At 41.6% G+C, this 20,852-nt stretch overlaps 1 protein-coding gene across 1 annotated transcript in view; it reads left to right on the top strand.

The window, feature by feature from the left end:
- The first annotated feature begins 17,915 nt into the window (after positions 1–17,915).
- sec63 (SEC63 homolog, protein translocation regulator) overlaps positions 17,916–20,852 on the top strand; it is a 47,786-nt gene continuing 44,849 nt past the window's right edge. Inside the window, exon 1 of the mRNA XM_007892897.2 lies at positions 17,916–18,109. Within this exon, the coding sequence (XP_007891088.1) occupies positions 17,986–18,109 (124 nt within the window). The 5' untranslated portion in view covers positions 17,916–17,985. The remainder of the gene's footprint in view (positions 18,110–20,852) is intronic.

The following is a 20,852-nucleotide window of genomic DNA, read 5'->3' as shown; positions in this document are numbered from 1 at the left end:
AAATACTTAATGCAATAATGCAAATTACATTGTGTTCCACTATCAAATAGGAACTAGACAAATTTGTCTCAACAAAAAGCATTCCGCAGCACTACGTGCAGAGATCTATTGAAGCTATCTTGCAGGAAAGTATATGGAAAGATTAGACTATTATGAAGATACTGCATAACTAAATACATAAATAATGCTTGCATTTGATATAGTGCTTTTCACGTTGGGCTGACAACTCAATGCGCTTTAATGGATTTAATGTAAAGTGTCGTGACTATATTTTGTAGGCGAACATACACAGTAATCAGTATGTACACAGCAACGTCTCATAAACAACCATGGAATTAATTTCAAGGATTGATCGCCTGGACACCAGGAGAAACTTCCTTTTCTTTCTGAATAGTGCCAAAAGATCTTTAACATCCACTTGAACTTGCAGATGGGATCTCGGTTTAACATCTTATTAAGGACAGCACTTCTGACAAAGCAGGGCTCCCCCAACACTGCATTAGCTCTTCTACATATCTATTTTATTGTGGGGATTGTTACTATTTCATGTAACATTAAACTGAAGTCCCATCTGCCTGTTCAGGTGGAAGTCAAAGATCCCATGGCACTATTCGAAAAGAGAAGGGAGTTTCTACTGGTGTCTTGGCCAACAAATCCTCCGAATAAAATTGGCCACTCACTCCATGGATGTTTGTGAGACATTGCTGTGTGCAAATCTGTTGCGTTGTTTCACCCACAAAATACATAGTCAGTTCACTTTACAGCATAACTTTTGAATTGCTTTGAGACTCCTTGACAACGTGATAAGGCGCTATATCAAATGCAAAGGTAACAATTATTGTTTGCTTTGAAGGTGGACCCATATCACAAAACGTAGCACTTCTAATGATCCTGCTTTTGTTTGTAAAATTGGTTTGAACTCTCCTGTGTTGCAACAAATCAGTATTTGCAGACGGTGAGCAGCAGCATTTAGCATTCTTTGTGGCCATCTAGTGGTGAGTTACTGAAATAAACACAGAAGATGTTGGAAATTACGTAGGTTTCAATCTGTATCTTAAGGATAGATGAATCTTCTTCAGAACATTATCAGAGAAATTAACCTGCGTTTCTTTTTGAGATGATGATCAATCTGCTATTCATTGTCATGGGAAGTTTTGTTCCCAAATTAGCTTGTTTATTTCCTCCTTCATTCCTGGTGTTGACCTTTTGCTGGGATATAATAATAATAATAATCCTTGCATTTGATACAGCACTTTTCACGTCTTCTAGACGTCTCAAAGCGCTTCACAGAATATACTTAAAGTAAATTGACTGTATACTTGTGGGCGAAATGCGGCAGCCAATTGCGCACAGCAGTGTCCCACAAACAGTTGTGGATTGAAAATGACCAATTTATTATTGTTTTTGTTTTTTTAGATATGGAAGGATATGAAAAGTGAGAACAAGGATCTTAAAATGATTTGGGGGGCACAGAAAGCCAGTGGATCTGGCTGAAGATGTGGATGATGGGCTCACAGTGCCTAGAATAAGAGGAGAATATGACCTGCAGAGTTTTGTATGGTCTAGAAATTTAATATTATATGGAATTTTAGAATACAGTCTTAAATTCAGTCTTAATTTGGAAGTTGTTTTTCAATGTTCAGCCAATTTATTCTCACCCCTGAGGATACTGACCCTACCATGCTCCCATTACAACATCAAGCTGATTCTTTAATGAGAGCTCTTATCTATCTGGTTGTTTCTCATAGCTCATCCCTCTTACAATAAGAATCAGCCTATTGCTCTCCTCTACAGTGCTTCATTGCCTGAGCCCCCATTTACATCACAGAAACCAGAATTGCATGCAACACTCTTGTATCGAGCAATTTCAGGTTTCATTGTATTGAAATGATGTGGCGTGTCATTGAATTGAAATGGGCTGACTCTCATCCCAGTTTAGATTCCCAGCCCAGCTTCCCAGCTAGCTCTGTCAAGTTCTTTCAGACATGAAAAGTGCTATACTCTATAGCGTCTTGTAAATGATCTGGGGGTAACATTTGAAATGATCTGGGATAACATTAACATCAACTGCAAATAGCTGTGGCAGTCTTCTATATTGGTAAATACAACAATGAAATGCAACCTGTCATTGCATGCTGTGCAGGTATAGCTGCTAATGTTTATTTTCAGATATCTGGAAGACGTTGCCTGGTGATTTTTAGGCAATACTTAGAAGATACATCTTCAAGCAATTTATTTCTTTATTAACAATCTTACTGAATTTTACAAAAAGCTCAGAAGATGCGACCAGGAATGATTTCTCTCTTCCTGATTGAACCTCGGACCGTTTAGAACTCTTCCCTTGTCTCCAGCATTATTTCCTGGCCAGCTATCAGTCCATTCCCAGTCTGCTCAGAGATCTGATTTTCTCAGTCAGTTTTGTCTGCATATGTACATGATTTTTTGAATATTCATGAATTCCTTAGAAACCTTTATGGGTCAAACATGTGCTTTTTCTCTTTCATAAAAATATTGTGCTATTGTTTCCAGAAGACTGTTTGGGGGACACTGCAGTGCGCAATTGATGTGATAAGGGGTTACATCAAATGCAAGGATTATTATTATATAGAAGCATTTACCACAAGGTGAATCCCAAGTGAATCTTCATTTTGCCTCCAGAGGCAACAACGTCTGGGAACAGTGAGGTAAACACAGTAGCAGCAATGTGTTTCTTGCATTTGTTGTACTCATCTCTCTTGGAGATTCAGAAACCCCTGGAGACTAACAAACACAGTTGGGATTTGCACCCTAGAACACTGTGTGCACCAGCTGGTGTGGCTGCAGTTACTTCCATGTTGGTCCTCTGTAATGTAATGTAAGTAGCATAAGATTGCAGAATTAGCAGACTCAGACTACTTCAATATCTTGCAATGTAATCTGGATAAGAAAATGCCCTTGCGTTTTCATTCCATCACAAGCTGGAGTTCTCATTCATCCTAAAGTCAGACACTGGTTGTACTTACATAAACATGTAACATTAATTAATCGTTGATTGGAGAGACAGTCTTTGTCACAAGTAGAATTGTGCCTAACATTGAAGTAAATAACTTGAAAATCATAACTACTGCAACATTTTTATGTTGTGTCCTAAAATCTATGGATGCTGCCTAATATGTTATTTTTTGTGGTGAACGTATTTGAATTTGACACCCCCTACAGGTTTAGTAAGCACACTAACCTGGAGCACAGTGAACTGTCATGTGTGCAGTGAGGTTCACTCACTGACCTCATACAATCTCTATGATTAAAAGTAATTCCAAGAGGCCTTGAAAATTGCTACTTCCTCCACTCCTCCTCCAGGATAAATCGTCAACATCTTCCTACGGGTGAGCAGCTCCTACTATATCAGTGAATCAAAGGGAATATGTTGCTAAGAGCAGAAACAAGAGTTTGTCCTGATGTCCTGGTCAATATTCCACCAAATAAAATTGGTGATTCACTTCATAGCTGTTTGTGGGGCATTGCCATACAAAATTGGCTGCTGCATTTTTCTAAAGAAAACAATCACTACACTCTCTCCTCGCCGGCCTTCCCGGCACCTCCCTCCACAAGCTGCAGGTCATTCAGAACTCTGCAGCTCGTGTACTGTCCCGCACCAGGCTTCGGGACCACATCACTCCCACCCTCGCTCGCCTCCACTGGCTCCCCATCCCCCAGAGGATCGAATTCAAGATCCTCATCCTCATCTACAAGGCCATTCACGGCCTTGCTCCCTCCTACCTCTCCGACCTACTATCCCCTACCTACCTGCCCGTACCCTCCGTTCCTCTGGCTCCGGTCTGCTCCACATCCCCCGCCCCAACCGCCCTACCATCGGTGGCCGGGCCTTCAGCCTCTCAGCCCCGAGGCTCTGGAACTCCATCCCCCAGTGCCTTCGCCGCTTCCTCCCTTTCCTCCTTCAAGGCCGGTCTCGAGACCTTTCTCTTTGACCGTGCCTTCAGCTCCTCTCTCGACTCTCTACCCCCTCCTCACTCACTCCCTTCCCTCCCTCACCCTGACCATTTCCCCCCTTGCTCGGGTCCTGACCCAACTGTCCAGCGCCTTGGGACGTCCTCCCGACGTGAAAGGCGCTCTATAAATGGAATCTTGTTGTTGTTGTTTATAGTAAATCCTGTGAAGCATCTTGAGATTCCTCCCAATGTGAAAGGCGCTGTATCAAACGTAAGGAAGCTTCAGTCTACTCACAATTCACTCAACTGCTATCATTTGACTATGAATTTCTAAATTAGCACAAACTTGGGATCAGCCTCTACCAAATGACATATTAATGGAAATCTATTGCAATCATATTTAACCCAAATGTCTGAACAATGACTTAAAAGCCCACTTGTTTCAAAAATGTTCAAGTTACATCGGTAGGTCATTGATATTGACTAAATACCTTTGTTCTATTGAGAGCTTTTAGTTATTAGCAGTTGTATGGATGTCCCTGTATTGAATTATTAAAATAATTCAAAATATTATAAAATAGTTGCATACACATAAGCTCTACATTGAACTAACATTACAATCATATCATAGCAAGAGAAAATAATCCATAAAGACTGAAATCTGTGGGGTGCTGTGTTTCCAAAAAGCTGGTTGTAATACAATATGAAATGCATTTGAAGTGGCTAAAGTAGGACATTGCGAAAGTCAACCAATACCTCAGGGGACCCAACTGTTCAAAATATGTGAGAAGTGTTATGAGGAAGAACACTGTGAAATTACCGATAAATTAACTTGCAAAGAAAAAGAGTCCCTTCACTAAACTCCTCATTATTTCCAAAATGCAATCCAGTTAGTACTTCAGAGTCAGAAATAATCTACCAAATGATATTATTGTGCTCCAATTAATACCCTGACCTACTTGATGATGTATAACAGTGTTGGGCAGAGGAAGGCAATGACGACATCAAAGAGGAATTTGAGTCCATTTACAATAATATACATAGAACTTGCATGCAGTTGTACAATAAATCAAGAAGGCAAATGTATAATTTAACAAGAGTCAGACCTACATGTTCCTTTGTAAGCTTAATTTTCAAACGGTTGCATGCTTCCAGTACAAACTACTGTGCAGCTTTGATCCTTGACAAAAGCTAGTGAATAAAATGTATTTCCTATCCTTTTGCTTTAAACTAAGGGCATGATGGTTTCATAACTCAAGCAGTTCTCAGAAGCTCAACACGTACTGAAGCAAGAGACTGCTATTTGTATAGTTTCGCAAGCACTGTGCAAAGAAAAAGGAAAAGGGAAATACAGACATATAGCAAGAGTTGCATTTAGCACCCATAAATTCTTAACTACACAGCTGATGTTTCCTCCAATCTTTAAAGACAGCCTTCAGATCTTTCCTTTCCACCTTTCCCACCTCCTCACCATCTATCTCAGATCTCCCCACCTCCATTTGGGGCTTTCCGTTGGCTCTGTGAAGCATTAGAGATCTCCTTCCAATGTGCAAGTGCTTTATAAATGTAAAATTGTTATTCTCCTTATATTTGTGAATTATTACTAAACAGCTGGAGATCCTCTGAATATCTGTATTTTACACCTCACATTCTGTCTCTCAAGTTTATTTTCTTGTTACAGAAACTGTCCTCTGTATTATGATCTATTTTTTATCTCTTTGCTTTTTAATCAATGGTAAGTGGTGCTGTTAGTACCTGCAGCCTGAGACTCACTCAATGAGAAAAGCATAGAATTAGACTCCCTTTGGTGGCACTGAATGCAGTGTAAGCAAACAGATACAATATTCCTGTCCCACACCACTTTAGCGGGCTTGTATTAAAAACTCTGCCATTGAAGTTTTTTGGGGGAATCTTAAGGTGCAAGCTTTCTTTTATTTTGCCAATTTTGAAGCCATTGACTAACTGAGAGGTATTGGAATATGATTCTGGGGATGAAGGGCATAGGGTTTCTCTTTAAGAAAAAGCCTACATGTGAAAACGTATCCAAAGAATGAACTATTGACTCCATTTCTGAGATATTTAGTCAAGTTTTACGATGAAAGGGAAAGAAGATACATCTGTAATTTTGTCTGTGCACATGGTTTCCACATGGTTTACATTAACATTCATGTTCCCACCCTATCTGCTCCAATATCAGCGAGTGGTCTTTTAGCTTTCTGCCCTCACTCTCTGAAACTCCATCCCAGAGTTCCTCCACCTTGCTCCCAACCTCTCCTTTTTCAAGGAACATCTGAAAATGGCTCTCTTCAACTGTGCTTTTGGTTATCTTTCCACTTCACATCCTCTCGGCTCCCAACACCAACTCAGGTTCCCATCCAGCAATGTGAAGCACTTTGAGGCATCCTCCCAATATAAATTGTATTGTGAAGTATTTAACATATAAAACTCTCATGTAGATGTACCAGATTATTTTACTGTGTTAGCAGAGAATTGAAGGATGGGACCATTTGAATTAAAATCTGGGTATTGCTCCCTTCAAATTAGTCAAACTGTGGTGGCGTTTGGTAGAATTTTGCATTTTGAAAGTTGTTTCATTGCTTTCCTCTCTCTTACTTCCTGTCTATACTGACACTGCGATACAGTGCTAGGGGCACACTGCATTGTCAGAGATGCTGCGATGCACACATTGGCTTCCACGTTCGTACAAGCACGTTATTGTTACGCACTAGCTGTATCCATTGCAGCTTCACTTGCAGCCGAAGGATCCAATATGGAATGTAGATTGACACATAGACAGACATTTCATCTCTAGCTACACTCATCTGGGAGGACTCCTTTTGGGATGACTCAATGGGAGGACTCGGCACTTTAAAAATGTAATTTTGTTGTTGTTGCCGTGGCTTAGCTTTGTCTGTGTTCTTTATTTTGTTCCGTTGCTTGGCTACATGCATGCTCTGTGATGCAGGATGCCACCAGGTCAGCCACCAGGTGTAACTGCCATTTTGCCACAGCGCCACTTTGACTCGGCGGCCACCAGGTGTAACTACAGCAAAAAAGGAAAATTGAAAATAACTCATGAACGATAGTAGATACCAAAAACAAGTATGCCCATGTCACTCCCACATGTAAGACCTTTCCGAGGAGGTATCAATCATGCCTCTACATCAATCGGTTATTGAGAACCTTCTTGAAGCGCAGACAGACATTGTTGTTATACATTATATGACAGATTAAAGTAAAATTCTGTGAAACACTTTGAGATGTTTCAATGATGTGATAAGCTGTTTAATAACTGAAAGAATAACTATTATTATTCAGGAGACTTGCAGTGGCTCGCAGCTTGCCTGTACCAAAGTACTGGCTGAAGACATCCTTTCAAACCTCCATCTATTTTACTCTGGAACTGATTACCGAGGCATTCACAACTGCAGCTTTCCAATTTCCTGTACTCTTCGTGGGAGGCACTTGATACCAATTCAGCACTTCCCATTAATTATGAGGAGCCTGTTTACAATATTGTTTTTTAGTTCAGTGCTTTTTTTGGTCAGCTGGATGTCTGACATATGCAGAAACCAGTCACCATGCTTAAGAGTATCCAAATCAAGCTGAGATTTGCAAGCATCCGACCTACATATGGAAATCCCAGTGATAGATTGTTGGAATTGAATGCGTACTCTCTCCCTGGAGGGATGCATTCTGTTTACGTAATTCTGGAAGTATTAGGCACAGATTGGCAAGAGCCAAGGCTTGGGGACCCCAATTTCCTGCATGCTGAGGTACTACTGGAGTGTAACCATCTAAAACTGCAACGCCAAAAGGTAGCTTGCCATTGATATTGCTGTCTAGCAAGGACCACCTATCCATTAGGGCTTTGGCTTGCAGGGCTAACAAGAGCTGAGTGGGATGACTCCTTGCCCCCAGTGACTGTTGAAGCTAGAAGACATTGGCCACTTTGTCACACCTCACAGGCCTAAATTAAGCACAATATGATTCTGGTTCACTTGTGTGTGTAGAATATAATACCAGCATCAAAACGCCAAAAGGTTGTTGATATTTTTACCAGTGTACAGTATGCTCCAATAGAAACTTATTAACAATGATTGATCACATCAGCAACAGAATGTTTATCTTGCACTGAGCTTATTTATAAGGACAGCGTTGTCATCAACACTGCAAAACCTAACCATGGAACTCAAGGTTTTGAAAGCGTATCAGCCCATTTATACATTTACAGAAAGCAATTAATATTAATTTAAATGCACTCTTGTGATTTAGGTGATAGAATATTTATTTTATAAGATGTAATTTGTACATAAGCAAATAGAGACAGGAAAGAGCAAATAAATACTCAGAGCCCTATCAGGTCCACTTACATACTTTCAGACTAAATAAGACTTGTGCATTTTCATATAGGGAAAATGAAAATGGAGTGCAAATTTTATTCCATGCTCAATGATAAAACAGCTTATAATGGAAACAGAGGTTTTCTTAATTTTTATAATCTTTAATGTTTATACCCAATGAGACTGGGGAAACTGTGACTATTTTGACCATCCTTTTTCAGCACTGAAGGCGTCAGAAGACACTGCAAGTGCATATTGTATTTACTGTTGTGCCACCTCATATGATGATAATATATAACCCTTGCATTTGATATAGGAATTATCATGTCAAAACATCTCAAAGGTTTCTATAAAGTGTAATGGCAGCGCATTTCTATACAAAGGCAGCTGCCAATTTACACACAGCAATGTTTCGCAAACAACCATGATGTGAATGACCAATTTTTTTTATCTCTGTGCACTCTGGTCATTCTTATCTCACTTTAATTGCTGTGCAAAATTGGCTGCCGTGTTTCACCCACAAAATACACAGTCAATTCACTTTACAGTATATTCTGTGAAGTGCTTTGAGACGTCTCGAAGATGTGATAAGCCGCTATATCAAATGCAAGGATTATTAAGAACAGCAAGTGAAGGTTACACTTGTGCCATACAAGACCTAGAAACAATACTCCTTCATGGTTCCATGCTCTTGAATGGCAAAATTGCTTAATGTTTCTCGTTCTCATGATATTATCTTCATTGTCCAGGGCTTGTAGATGCTGTAAATCCTGCAAATCAACAGACTATTTTGGCAGCAGGGGAAACAGCACAATCAATTCTGAAGTAAGAATGGATTTGAAGAATTCTGGTTTAAATCTTTGAAACTGTTCCAATGTTGTTGCTAATTACTGCAGAGTTTCTTTTACTCTACAATCCCATTTCACTTTCTTGTGCCCTTCAGCTCATTTATTCCAGCCCAAAATGGAAAATAGATCACTGTCCGCTCTCAGGTTTCACAGTATGCAATGACAAGCCCTACTGTTTTATTTCCCACCCATTGGCATCCCATCTTAACTGAGGTTAGCAGGAGGCATGGAATGGGGAAAAAAGCTATTTGGCCCATTATCCACTTTTTCCTCATGCAAAATTCATTGCACTCCTGAGGGAGGAAAACTTCTGTAAAGTGTACTCTTGCCTTCCAATGTAACTCAAGCAAAGCTTCAGAATATCTATCTAACATTACATCGTTATGCATCTCTAACTAGTTGCCTTCTTTGGCATGACATGCCCATTGTACCAAACAGCAAGCTGCACAAATTTCATGTTCTACAGAACTTCAGATATCTTTATCTGTGCATGTCCTTACACCTGCCTTCCATTTCTAAACCAACATTAATCTTACTTTTCTGGGGCTTTTTAATATATGGAAAATAAGCCATTTACCAGCAGTCCATCCCATACATGAACATTTTGTGAGGGAAAAATTCTTCCAATTTCATGTTTTGCTTGACACTAATAATTTATCTTTCTGCCCTTATAATTCCACTGGTTGATAAAGCTACTCGAGCTTAGTCTCACTTAACCACTTAACTTATTTTGTTTTCTCTCCTGCTTTCATTTTTATTTCTGCACTGTTATGTGGGTCTCCATCTTTCACATAACTTTTGAGCTGAAAAAAGGGAAATATGGTGTGAAGAGCGTGTAGAGAAATGTAAAACTAATATCTAGTTTATTCTACTATATAACCTGTTGGTCTGTGCCATATAATCCTTCCAAAAAAAGACTTGGAGCACACACAGCAAAGTAAACACAGTAAAGCATAAACTCTGGCAACCTTAGAGCAATTGTTACCTCTCAGCTACAATGTTCCAATCTCTTTAATGGGTTCCTGCTGGTAGTGTGTAACTTTATGTATGTTTAACAATTTGTATTCCATTCAGTGTACTGTTTAATGAATATTGATTTCTGCCATGTGTCTTTGCTTAGCAGAGGGAAGGAGCTTGTGCTTGTGTAGATTTGGAGGGAGGGTTATAAGTCATTTCAACTTCTGTAGTTAAGATGATTATTTTGAACTGTTTCAATCTACTTCTAATAGGATGTCCTATTTCTTCCTTAAGACACCTGGGGAAGTTTTTTTGAATGATCAATAAAATGAATAATAATATAATAATAATCCTTGCATTTGATAAAGCTACTTATCATTTTCCAGACTAATAATTTAATTCAAAAAAAGAAAAAATAATTGGTCAGTCAATCCACAACTCTTTGTGGGATACTGCTGTGTGCTATTGGCTGCTGCGATTTGCCAACAAAATACACAGTCACTACACTTTACAGTGTATCCTATGAAGCGCTTTGAGATGTCTTGAAAACGTTAAAATTGCTAGATCAAATGCAAGGATTATTATTATTATTATGACAATGCCCCAACCCCAGTGAAGACAGAACAACGGTCGACTTCTTCCCTGCACTTCCAGCATTCATTATCCAGCACTAGTGTGTCTCAGCCCCTCCCTCAGATTTCTGTTCCCAATTCCTTACCCAAGAAATTGCTTTCCTGAGTTTTAGGGAACAACTGTCCTGCTAGAGGTCAAATAATTTTGGGAATATTGAATAATAATAATATAATAATAATCCTTGCATTTGACATAGACCCTTATCATTATCCAGGGTAATAATTTCTTCAAACATTTTTTAAAAAATTGATCACTCAATCCACGATTCATTGTGGGACACTGCTGTGCGCTATTGGCTGCCGCATTTCACCCATAAAAATACAATCAATTCACTTTACAATATATTCTGTGAAACACTTTGGGATGTCTAGAAGATGAGAAAAGCCCTATATCAAATGCTAGTATTACTATTATTATTATTTTTATTATTATCATCTGTGTGGTGTTCAAACTGCTCCACTTGCAAATAAAAATTAGGTTTCCTGATGTTGGGTGGTGGAAGAATGTATTTTCTAAATAAATACTACAGGGTGACCAAAAAGTCGTGAAGTTACCCTATTACCTAAAAAAATCATAATTTCTTTAAGATTTATTAGACATTATAATGATATCACAACTTTTTGGTCACCCTGTAGAAACATTAGATGACACAGTGCTCAAGCAAGAGCGAAAACATGTATATGCTAAACACATGACAATGACATCTTTAATGTCTTTAATCTTTAAATACACAGTCACCAGCAACGTCTGGTTAATATCAGCTCCCCTCTCTCTCTCTCTCTCTCTCTCTCTCTCTCTCTCTCTCATAATAATAATAATTTGGTCACTCAATACACAAATGTTTGTGGGACACTGCTGTGCACAATTGGTTGCTGGGTTTCACCCACAAACACAGTCAATTCACTTTACAGTATCTTCTGTGAAGCGCTTTGAGACATCACAAAGACGTAATAAGGTGCTATATCAAATGCAAGGATTATTATTATCTTGCATTTATATTTCGCTCTTCATGCGGGTAGTATCACGGAGAGCTTGACAGTGGTGGAGTCTGACCCCGAGCCATGGGAAGAGGGGAGGCGACCATAAGCACGATCAAAAGAAAAGGTCTTTAGGCAGGTTAATCCTGCATCTTGGTTTTCAAGCATATAAAATATACTTGACAACCAAGATACCAAACGTTTTGAGTATCAAAATATCCAGGCAACCACAGCCTAAAAAGTCATTAATGTCTCCAGCACTCAGAAGGATGCAGAGGATTTCCACAATGCCTTAACAACCTGAACAGGGATGAAATTGGCCCACAGGAAACAAATCAAACCAGGAAGCCCAGGGTACAAATTTCTGAGAAAAAGCTGGTTAAAAAGCATTAAATCCTCTGATTCTGGCAAGGTTTTCATTAAATTGAACATTTATTTGTGCCCTGCGCTAAATAAATAGCAAACATATCATGCTGGCTATTATATCTGTGCCAGTAACACATTGCATGGCATATGAAAGCCCACATAATGCTGCTCAGTTCCTTTTCATATCAGAATGTTTTGTAAGGAAGTTAATGCAGTGGTTATGCTGCATTCTTAAAAATAAACTTCTGATATAATGCTAGATCATCTGATCCTAAATCAATGTTTCACATCTCTGCAGATGATTGTGTCATGGGCTAAATCTTTTGCAGAAGCTGGTTGATGCCCGCCTGAAACTGTTACAATGTTGTTACATAATACTGTATCTGGATACTGTGCTTCTATCACATACAAAAAAATGGCTGCTTTACATCATAAGACACCAAATTAACTAAACAGGTTCTGCAGTTACTATTATGTCAATACTGGAACAGGAGCGGCTTCACACCTTCCACACTTGTCCTCCTAATCTTCCATACAAAAGACGAAAGTTGGCTGTACTGCTGTTAGCCAGTGAGATTACCAAGTAATTGGATCAACATCTAGCAGGTACAACAACAACAAACAAAAAAATTACATTTGTAAAGTGTCTTTCACGTCAGGAGGACGTCCCAAGGCGCTGAACAGTCAGGGATCAGGACCCAAGTGTGGGACGTAGGGTTGGGATGAGGAAGGGCAGAGGGGGTAGGAGGGCGGCTGAAGGCACGATCGAAAAGGAGGGGATTGAGTCGTGCTTTGAAGGAGGGAGCGAGGCGAAGGGATTGTGGGATGGAGTTCCAACCAGTGGGAGCAGGGAGGCTGAAAGCCTGGCCGCCGATGGTAGGTTGGGTTGGGCTGGAAACCTGGAGCAGGCCAGAGCCTGCTGAGCAGAGGGAGCGGACAGGTTGATAGGGGATCAGCAGGTCAGAGAGGTAGGAGGGGGCAAGGCCGTGAAGGGTCTTTAAAGTGAGGATGAGGATTTTAAATTCTATGGGGGATGGGGAGCCAGTGGAGCCGGGCGAGGGTGGGAGTGATGGGGTCACGGAGCCTGGTGCAGGAGAGGACATGAGCTGCAGAGTTCTGGATAATCTGGAGCTTGTGGAGGGAAGAGTTGGGGAGGTCGACAAAGAGGGAGTTTCCATAGTGGAATGGTGGAATGGGCTGACATGTGGCAGATGGATTTCAATGTGGATAAGTGTGAGGTGATACACTTAGGTAGGAAAAATGATAGGAGGCAATATAGACTTGGTAGCTCAATCTTAAGGGGGGTGAATGTACAGAGAGATCTGGGTGTTCAAGTAAGCGAATCATTAAAGGTAGCGGGGCAGGGAGATAAGGCGGTAAAAAAGGCATTTGGTGTACTGAGCTTTATTAGTAGGGGCATAGAGTATAAGAGTAGGGAGGTTATGGTTAATCTATACAAAACACTGGTTAGGCCTCAGCTGGAGTACTGCGTCCAGTTCTGGGCACCTTACTTCAGGAAGGACATTAAGGCACTGGAAAGGGTGCAGAGGAGATTCACAAGAATGATACCAGGAATGGGGAATCTTAGCTATGAGGACAGGCTGGAGAAGTTAGGACTTTTCCCATTAGAGCAGAGAAGGTTACGCGGGGACCTGATAGAGGTCTTCAAGATCATGAAAGGTTTCGACAAACTAGATAAGGAAAAGCTGTTTCCGCTGGTAGGTGTATCTGTGACCTATGGTCACAGTCTTAAGATATCTACCAAAAGAAGCAGAGGAGAGGTTAGAAGAATTTTTTTCAACAGTGAGTTGTTTGAATTTGGAATGATCTGCCTGAAAGGGAGTGAAGTCCGATTCGATAACAACTTTTAAGAGAGAACTGGATAGGTATCTGGGGAAGAAGGGTTTGCAGGGTTATGGGGAGAAAGCTGGTGATTGGGGTTAGTGAAAGTGAATTGCTCTGTCAAAGAGCCGCACAGACTCGATGGGCCGAATGGCCTCCTTCTGAGCTGTAACATTCTATGAATCTATGAAAAAAACGTTGAGCCTTGAGGTGATGAATGCATGTATAAGGATTTCAGCAGCCTGAGGGGTGAGGCACTGGCGGAATCAGGTAATGTTGCAGAGGTGGGGGAAGGCAGAGCAGGTCATGGCATGGATATATGGGAAAAAGGACAGTTGAAGGTGGAACAAGACACCCAGGTTCCTAACTGGCCTGGTGAGATGGCTGCTGATGCTGCCAGTGCCTAAGGTGCTGAGGCTCTGGCGCGAGCCAATCAGGAGGGCTCCGGTCTTGCTGACATTCAGTTGTGAAAAGTTGGCTCTCATCCAGGACTTGATGTATGACAGGCAGTCTGTCAGGATGTCAGTTGTCCTGGATTCAAGGGTGGAGGCAGAGAGATGTGTAATCTGAGTACATGTGGAAGTTGACCCCATATCTGATGATGATGTTACCAAGGGGGAGCATGTAGAGGTTGAAGAGGAGGGGACAGAGCCCTGAGGAACACCGCACAAGATTGTGCGGGGGCTGGAAGAGAAACCGTTGTCAGAGACAAATTGCAGACGGTGTGAGAGATAAGACCTCAACCATTCAAGGACAGAACCTTGAAGGTTGAGGTGAGAGGAGAGGCGATGGAGGAAGATGGAGTGGTCCACTGAATTGAAGGCGGCAGAGAGGTCGAGGTGGACAAGGAGGCAGAGGGAGCCCTGGTCAATAAAATGTTGTTTCTCATCTTGACCAGAGCAGTTTCCGTGCTGCTCACAGCATGGAAACCCGATTGGAGGGACTCGTGAAGGGAATGTTAGGAGCGGAATGAGCAAAGCTGGGAAGCAACGACTCGTGAAGGTAAACCTTCACAGCCTGTATCCTCTTCTGCACCAAGCTCCACACACCCAGTATCTCCATCTTCACTAGGCTCTAACTGGCTCCCAGTGCCCCAGTGGATCGACTTCAGAACCTTTGACCTATTCTTTAGAATTCTGTAATTTTAATCCCTTCACACATTTGCTCCTCCCTGCAATCTCCTCCAGTCCAATTCTCCTGCCAGTACTCTGCTGTTCCATTTATGATCCACTGCATGTCCCTCATTCCCGCTGTCCCACCATCAGTGGAAGTGCTCTCAGCCTCCATGCCCTTGCTCCCTCTGGAACTCTCCCCATTTTCTTGTCTTCAAAACTCTTTTTGCCCATATCTTTGGTCAACACCCTCAATCTTGTCCAACTTTCCTCTCTGCTTGGCGATCGCAATTGTCCTTGGAAAGCAATCTGAGACGTTCATCCTACATGAAAGACATATTATCAGTCTAAATTGTGTGGTGGAAGGTAGGGGAAAATAGTGAAAGCAGATTAATTACAATAGGTAGCTTTATCTGTTGTAAAATAGCATTTGAATTACACCCATCAGTGCATTCTGAAGGAATCCACATGAATTTGTATTTTCACAAAATAATAAAGATATAAATAATGTATATTTAATATATGTATCATATTACAGGCATTGGAGATTTTACTGCCATATGTCTTTACCATTACCTGTTTGAGCAGAGACTGGAGGAACTGGGCCTATTTTCATTGGAACCTGAGTCTTTAAACTTATGAGACATTTTGACAAGCGCAGAAAGGGAGACATTGTTTCTGTTGGTTTGTGAATTAGTGACTCGAGGGCATCAATTTAAGATAATTACCAAAGGAGCAGAGGGAGGAGAATAGAAGGATTTGTTGTTTTACACAGAGTTGTTCAGGTTTGGAATGTCCTGTTGGCAGGCGGGATCTATATTAGCTTTCAAAAAAGAACTAGATAAATAAATAATCCTTGGATTTGATACAGCATGAAGAATGTGTCAAAGCGATTCACAAAGTTGCAGTGAAGTGTAGTGGTTTATATTTTTTGGTGAATGCAGCAGCTAATTTGCACACAGCAACAATGTCCTACAAACAGCCATACCGTGAATGATATATTTATCTGAAGGAGTGTCTGGGAAAAACTCCCTTCTCTTTTTAAATAAGACACTGACAATATCAACCTGTCTAGTTGCTGCTTCCAATTTACGGAGTTTGTATGAAACCTTAGAATTGTGTTCTACCCTCATCTTTACTTCAGATATTTAATCTGGGCTCTGAACAAAATTCCATCACCTCCATAGCATTGCCTGCCTCTGCCTCCATCGACCCAGCCAGCTGTGCAAAGCGCTTTGAGACTTTCTCCTCAAATGAAAGATGCTATTTAAGTGTAAATTGTATAATAAATCTCACCTCTAACACAGTAAAACCCTCATCTATGCTCTTGTCACCTCCAGATATTATTTTCCCAAAGCCCTGCTTGCCAGCATCCCTAGCTCCACCTTCCACAGGCTTCAGAGCATTCAGAATTTTGCAACCTGCATCTTCTCTTGCAACAGGCTCTGTGAGCCTATCATCCCCATTGCCTCTCTATCTCCTAGTAGATCAATTTTAAGAGCATTCCCTCATCTTCAAGTGCATACATAGTCTTCCACCACCACTCTGAAACTCCCACCCTAAATACATCTCACCCCTTCCCTCTCTGCTTTCAAATCCCACCTAAAGAACCATCTGTTTTGGCTGTTCCATCTCCACCCTCGGCTTGCTCCTAACTGAGAAAATATTGATCTCCAAAAGTGAAAGGCAATAGACAAATGCAAATTGTTGTTGCTATTGAATAGTGCTGCTATGGGATCTTTAACGTCCACCTGAAAAACGGCAGATGGGACATCAGTTTAGAGATGAATATACAGTATATACTGAGGCAGTGCCTTTTATGTTGGGAAGATGTCTCAGAGCACTTTACACTTCTGTCTAGGTACCAACAACCAACAATACAGTCAATACAGTATATTCTATGAAGCGCTTTAAGACATCTCAAAGATGTGATAAGGCGCTAAAGAAAATGCAACAATTATTATTATTATTACCCAAGCTGGGGGTGGAAGTTGAAGGGAGTGGGGAGGGGAAAAGATGACCCCAAAGCATGGTCAAAGGGCTACCTCCAAAGAGATACGATGTATACAAATGAGTAAAGTTGAAAGAGTATGCAAGTGAGAGACCTGAGTTCAATTCCAGGCACAGGGCGAAACCTTGGGCAAGTGTCCTTACTCCACACACCTAATAATAATCCCTCCAAAAAACAAAACAATAATGAATTGGTCATTTTCAATCCATGACTGTTTGTGGGACATTGCTGTGCGCAATTGGCTGCCGCGTTCGCCCACAAATATACAGTCAATTCACTTTACAGTGTGTTCTGTGAAGCGCTTTGGGACATCCTCCCGACGTGAAAAGCGCTATATCAAATGCAAGGATTATTATTATTATTATTATGGGGAAAATGCAGGTAAATGGGACTGAATGCACTGCTGCCCTTTCATCCAGCTTTATATTATATATTATATATAGGCCATATATAATAATTATTATAATAATGATCTTGTGTTTGATGGAGCACCTTATCACGTCTGCGAGAAGTCTCAAAGCGCTTCACGGAATATACTGTAAAGTGAATTGACAGCACATTTATGGGCGAAACGCGGCAGCCGATTGCGCACAGTGGCGTCCCACAGACAGCTGTGGACTGAAGTGACCATTTTATGGATTGTGTTTTGTCTTTTCAGCGTGTGACCAGAGGTTGCATGTGGTGCAGGTGTATGCTATACCCTAATAAGGGAGGTGAGGGCGGGTCCGCCGTGTGACTGGGGCTCAGAGCTCCACTTTGTCAGTGCCGAATGCACGATGGGGGGGTGGGGGAGGAGCCGGTGTGAGCACGTGACCGCCGCCCCGCGCCGCGCCGCCCCGCGCGCGTCAGCGTCAGCGCGAGAGTGCGCACGCTGCGGCCGCGGCGTTTGCTGCGCGTGCGCAGTGCCACGTCCGTGCTGCGAGTGAGCGAGAGCGAGGCCCGAGCGGCTGGTGTCGGGCGGCTGGCGATGGCCGGGCAGCAGTTTCAGTACGATGACAGCGGCAATACCTCCTTCTACTTCCTCACCTCGTTCGTGGGGCTCCTGGTGATCCCGGCCACCTTCTACCTGTGGCCCAGAGACCTGATTGACGGTGAGCGCGGGGACTCCGCATCGTTTGACTCCCTCTCCCCCGGTATTAATACCGCCCGGCGGCCCGCCCGCCCGGAGCCTCGACTCTTCCTCCTTTATTTTCTTTTCTTTCTCCCCCTCCTCCCTCCCCCCCTCCACCTCGGGCTTGTGTGCCCCCCCCCCCCCCCCCAGCACGGCCTGTGCTGCGGGGCCTGCCCTGGTTGCGGGGGTGAGGCGGGCCTGGCCTGTGCTGGCCTGTGCTGGCCTGGCCTGGCCTGGCCTGGGCTGCCCGCCGGCCCCACGCGGAACCTGCGCTAAAAGTTTCCCGGGGAATAAACTGCAGGTTTTAGACTCGTTCCGAATTTCTAAGCGTTTCGTTTCGCAAAACCTCGTAGGGCTTTGGCTTTTGATACCCGTTTAACATGTAACACGAACAGCTTCCTGCACCCCCTCCGCGTCCCCCAGATCTGGTTAAAATAGGCAGCAGATGGATTGATTCTTTTCATTCGCTCCCCGACACCCGATGAAGAAGCATTGGTCGAAAATTGCATTTTAAAGGGCTGCTTTCTGCAAGGTTCACTTAACAGGCGGTCCAGTTTCGTGCATGTGCTGCACTCTGTGTGGCTCGACCATATCTATAACTTGTAGTTCAATCTGACCCTCAGTGGAAAAGGGAAACTTCCCATGTCTTGTGTTGAATATAGGTGTATAGGTCTCAGGAAGACTTTTGTTAATCGTCTTTTTTTTTACACACACACGTACCTTTGTCTTCTACTACAGGACACCTCTGTCTCATAAGACAACGTGTCTGCAGTGGCTGTGCAAGCAGTTTAATGATCATGAGAGATTTTGATGCAATGGTACTACTGCCCAGTTTTTGTTGTGCCTCTTGCAGATTATGGGGCAGTGGGAGAATCATGTTATAAATGTGATTGAGCTGTGTTTGGCAAGTAAGCGACTTTGGGAGTAGGCTTACTGAGACCACCTTGAAGTGGGTTTGGCAGGGTTTGTACCATAACAGTATTGTGAATTTGGGTGTGCAGCACAACAGTATTTGGCCTCAGTTGAAAAATTATTAAAGAGCTGGTCAAGTGGCTGGTCTTTTGATATTCGAGCACATCTGAGTGTGCAATTGATTGTGAATGTTGTATAATTTCTGTTCCCTACTCCAAATCACTCCACAGCTTCAAGCAGTCTAAATCAGGCATCAATATTATTTGAAACAGAAACAGAGAATTGGGAAAACTCAGCAGGTCCGGCAGCATCTATGGAGAAAGGAAAGCGAGTCAACCTTTCGGGTCCACGACCCTTCGTCAGAACTGAGAACAGTTTACCCAGCTCTCTGTTTTTGTTTCAGATTTCAAGCATCTGCAGTATTTTGTGTTTTGATCAATATTATTTGTATTTGCCCTTTTAAAATGAAGGACTAGCAATGAGTGAACATATCTTGTAACAATAATGATCCAGTATCTAAAAATGCACTTCAAACATTAAAATTGTAGTTCTATAAAGCTTATGATCCACAAAACATTGTAACTAGATAAAATTCAATTTACAGCATAACACTGTTGAACATCACTCATTAAGTCTATCCCTGATTTTTTTATTTCTAATTGTGATCTAGTCTTGATAGCTTTTTCTGTGTATGGAATGTTTTTAGAATTAGTGTAGGCTGGATCTCAGCTAATTTTTTAAACTTAATAGTCTGCATGTTACATGTAGTTTAGATTGTAATTTATGACTCCACATTAGGTAATGAATCCTGAATATCCCTTTAAGGTCTTTGATTTTGCTGAAGCTCTGCACCTCTCCTTGTTTTCACCATGGTAAGACTCATGGGCAACTTGGCCTAACACTGTTCCTTTCTCTGACGACTCCTGATTTGCTTATTTCTGACATAAACTGAACCTACCAGTTCATAACAAAGTTAGACGTTTGTATGCTGGTCATGATGGAATTTCTGCTGCTTATTCTGGCTCTTCTTTGCCTCAAGCATTTTGCCAGAATGGCTAACTTTCAGTATGTTGACCTTTATTTATATACATATAATATATTTATATATGTGTGTGTATATAATATATATATGTGTGTATATATATATAATATGCATGTAGATGAGAGTTGCAATGGTAAGAACTATGCAGAAAGGGTGTGTGCTATTATAGGCACTAGGAAACACATTTATAGTTGGTGTCCACTGTTCCTGATTCCCCTGAAGATCTTGATTGTCGTGTTTTCTTGAAGATACTCCAAATTAGAGTTTTTGGGCTGGAAATAGCGTTAAATTTCGCCCTTCCAAAAATATATTGTCTTTTGCTATACCATTTCTAGAAAATGCATATTTAATTGTTTGAATAATAATTTTACTACAGGTATATGCTGTAGGCAGATTTCTGAGTAATTAGAATAGTAAGCTGCATCTATGAACATTTTGTTTTGATTTGTATTCAGAGATTTGAAGCAAATATCTCAGTTTAATATTTCATCCGATGCATGGCAGCTCCCAACAATGCAGCATACCCCAGCAATGCATTTGCCTGTGAAGCTTAGTCTGTGAATTCAAAGCCCTGATATAGGGTTTGAACCCACAACCTTCTGAATCGGAGGGAAGCATGAGCTTTCAACTGAGACAGGCTGATTATGTGGATCTTGGTTAAAACTTTCTTGTTGCATGATTTAATAGTTTCGTTGCTTGTGTTTCTCAACACCAAGATGTTCCAAATGAGTTTTCTGTAATATTTTCTTACAGAGACCATAAAGCATAT

The sequence above is a fragment of the Callorhinchus milii genome, unplaced genomic scaffold (assembly GCF_018977255.1).
Source record: "Callorhinchus milii isolate IMCB2004 unplaced genomic scaffold, IMCB_Cmil_1.0 Scaffold3, whole genome shotgun sequence".
Taxonomy (NCBI): domain Eukaryota; kingdom Metazoa; phylum Chordata; class Chondrichthyes; order Chimaeriformes; family Callorhinchidae; genus Callorhinchus; species Callorhinchus milii.
The sequence above is the reverse complement of the archived record's forward strand: the minus strand, read 5'-3'. Positions and strand labels throughout refer to the sequence as shown.